Below are 2,500 nucleotides of genomic sequence, written 5' to 3' on the forward strand. Positions count from 1 at the left end.
AGGACCGTGGACCGGGGACCCGGGAATCCGCCTGGGACCTAACGACAACCCGCAACCCGCGACTCGGACGGAGGAGAGGATGCCAGGGATGCGCCAGGGCACCGGGACGCGGGAATCCGAGGACCCGCCAAGGACCGGCCGAGGACCGGAGAACGGGGACCGGGGACCCGGGAACCCGCCGGGGACCTAGCGACAACCCACGACCCGTGACGCGAGAATTCGGGGACCCGCAGAGGACCGAGGACCGTGGACCCGTGGACGGGGTGACCCGCTGAGGACCTGCCGACAACCCTCGGACCCGGACGGAGGCGAGGATCCCGGGGATGCGCCAGGGCACCGGGACACGGGAATCCGAGGACCCACCGAGGACCGTGGACCGGGGACCCGGGAATCCGCCTGGGACCTACCGACAACCCGCGACCCGCGACTCGGACGGAGGAGAGGATCCCGGGGATGCGCCAGGGCACCGGGACGCGGGAATCCGAGGACCCGCCAAGGACCGGCCGAGGACCGGAGAACGGGGGACCGGGGACCGGGGACCGGGGACCGGGGACCGGGGACCCGGGAACCCGCCGGGGACCTAGCGACAACCCGCAAACCGCGACTCGGCCTCGGCCTCGGCCTCGGCCTCGGCCTCGGACTCGGACGGAGGAGAGGATCCCAAGGACCCGGGACGCGAGAATTCGGGGACCCACCGAGAAACCAGGACCGAGGACCGGTGTCCGGGGTCCGGGGACCCGCCGAGGACCTAGCGACAACCCTCGGACTTGGACTCGGACTCGGACCCGCCGAGGACCGGAGAACGGGGACCGCGGACCGCGGACCGGGGACCCGGGAACCCGCCGGGGACCTACGACGACCCGCGACCCGCGACCCGCGACTCGGACGGAGGAGAGGATTCCAGGGACCCGGGACACGAGAATTCGGGGACTCGCAGAGGACCGAGGACCGAGGACCAAGGACCGGGGTCCGTGGAGCCGCCGGGACATGCCGTGGACGGGGTGACCCGCTGAGGACCTGCCGACAACCCGCGACTCGGATAGGCACTCGCACTCGCACTCGGACTCGGACGTCGAGGATCCCGGGGACCCACCCACCCACCGGGGACCTAGCGACAACCCGCGGCACGGACGGAGGAGAGGATCCCAGGGACCCGGGACGCAAGAATTCGGGGACCGACCAAGGACCGGGGACCGGGGACCGGGGACCGGGGACCGGGGACCGGGGGACCAAGGACTCAGGGACCCGCCGAGGACCCGCCGAGGACCTAGCGACAACCCTCGGACTCGGACTCGGACTCGGACTCGGACTCGGACTCGGACTCGGACTCGGACTCGGACTCGGACTCGGACGGAGTCCGGGGGAGTCCGGGGGAGTCCGGGGGAGTCCGGGGGAGTCCGGGGGAGTCGAGTCCGGGGGACTCCGGGGGGAGTCGTACTCCTTCCCTCCACGAAAGGTCCAGGTCGACCAGTTGTCCCTGCCTAAGCATGCCGAGGTCGACCAGATGTCTGTGTTCCGTCCTGGAGGTCGACCAGATGGCTCTGTTTTGTTCCGAAGGTCAACCAGATGTCTAGCAGAGGTTTGTGCCTTCCTGGGAAGTGTATAGAAAGTGGATGGGGGGGGGGGGGGCGTGTGGGGGTGAGGGGGGGGATACGAAGTTACACACAAAACCATGATGAGGAAGGAAAGACTGCTCCTCCTTGTAACATCTCTTTATTTTCCACACCCCACCAGGGACCGCTGGATAGACCACCGGACCAGGGAGCGATGCCTGAACCAACTCAGCACTTAGCAGAAGGCAGCCAGCTAGGAATCCGATCCAGTGCACCTTTGGTGTGTGTGGAGGTTTTGCTGAGCCAGGGATGCAAGGCGAGATTTGGGGGAAGAAGCAAGCCTCCTCCTGTCCTGACCCCTGAGCACCCCTGGGCCTCTGGCTCTGGCTCCTGCTCCTGCTCCTGCTCCTGCCCCTGCCCCTGCCCCTGCCTCTTCCTCCTCCCCAGCTCCCGCCCCCCCTGCCCCCACCATAACCTCACAGCCCTCTCCTAGAAATAAAATAAAAGGACCCATTTGCTTGAATCGCACTGTCTTTGACTTGTGTTTGTATTCCACTCCCAAGATGAAAGGGGGTTGCATTTCTGACGTCTGATGCGGGGGGGGGGGGGGCGGCATGGAGAGAGAAGGTTCTTCGGGGTCGGGGTGTGGGGCGGGTGGGCAGGGGGGCGGATGGACAGATGAACGATGGGGTGGGGGTGTGGTGGGATAGGTTGGGTTGGCCCCTGAACTCGCTCGCCGGTTTCTGGGAGTGTCCAAGCACCAGGGAGGGGACTTGAGGATGTGACTGACCAGGGAGACACCGGCCTTGCTAGTCGTGGAGAAGGACTGAGTGACACAGCAGTCCAAGCCAACACACCGGAAGAATGAATTCTATTTATTTCTTCCTCTGCTTGTGCTGCTGCTGCTTCTGCTTTCTTCATTGTCGGGGTGTCATGTGTAGAGGGGT

General features: G+C 66.3%; 1 protein-coding gene across 1 annotated transcript in view; it reads left to right on the plus strand.

The window, feature by feature from the left end:
- LOC150040116 (uncharacterized) overlaps nucleotides 1-2,081 on the plus strand; it is a 29,886-nt gene extending 27,805 nt beyond the window's left edge. The window contains exons 2-4 of the mRNA XM_090327401.1: nucleotides 245-279; nucleotides 1,018-1,579; nucleotides 1,735-2,081. Of these exons, the coding sequence (XP_090183527.1) occupies nucleotides 245-279; nucleotides 1,018-1,579; nucleotides 1,735-2,046 (909 nt within the window). The 3' untranslated portion in view covers nucleotides 2,047-2,081. The remainder of the gene's footprint in view (nucleotides 1-244; nucleotides 280-1,017; nucleotides 1,580-1,734) is intronic.
- The last annotated feature ends 419 nt before the right edge of the window (nucleotides 2,082-2,500 follow it).

Source organism: Megascapheus bottae, unplaced genomic scaffold, assembly GCF_031878675.1.
Source record: "Megascapheus bottae isolate mThoBot1 unplaced genomic scaffold, mThoBot2.hap1 HAP1_SCAFFOLD_48, whole genome shotgun sequence".
NCBI lineage: Eukaryota > Metazoa > Chordata > Mammalia > Rodentia > Geomyidae > Megascapheus > Megascapheus bottae.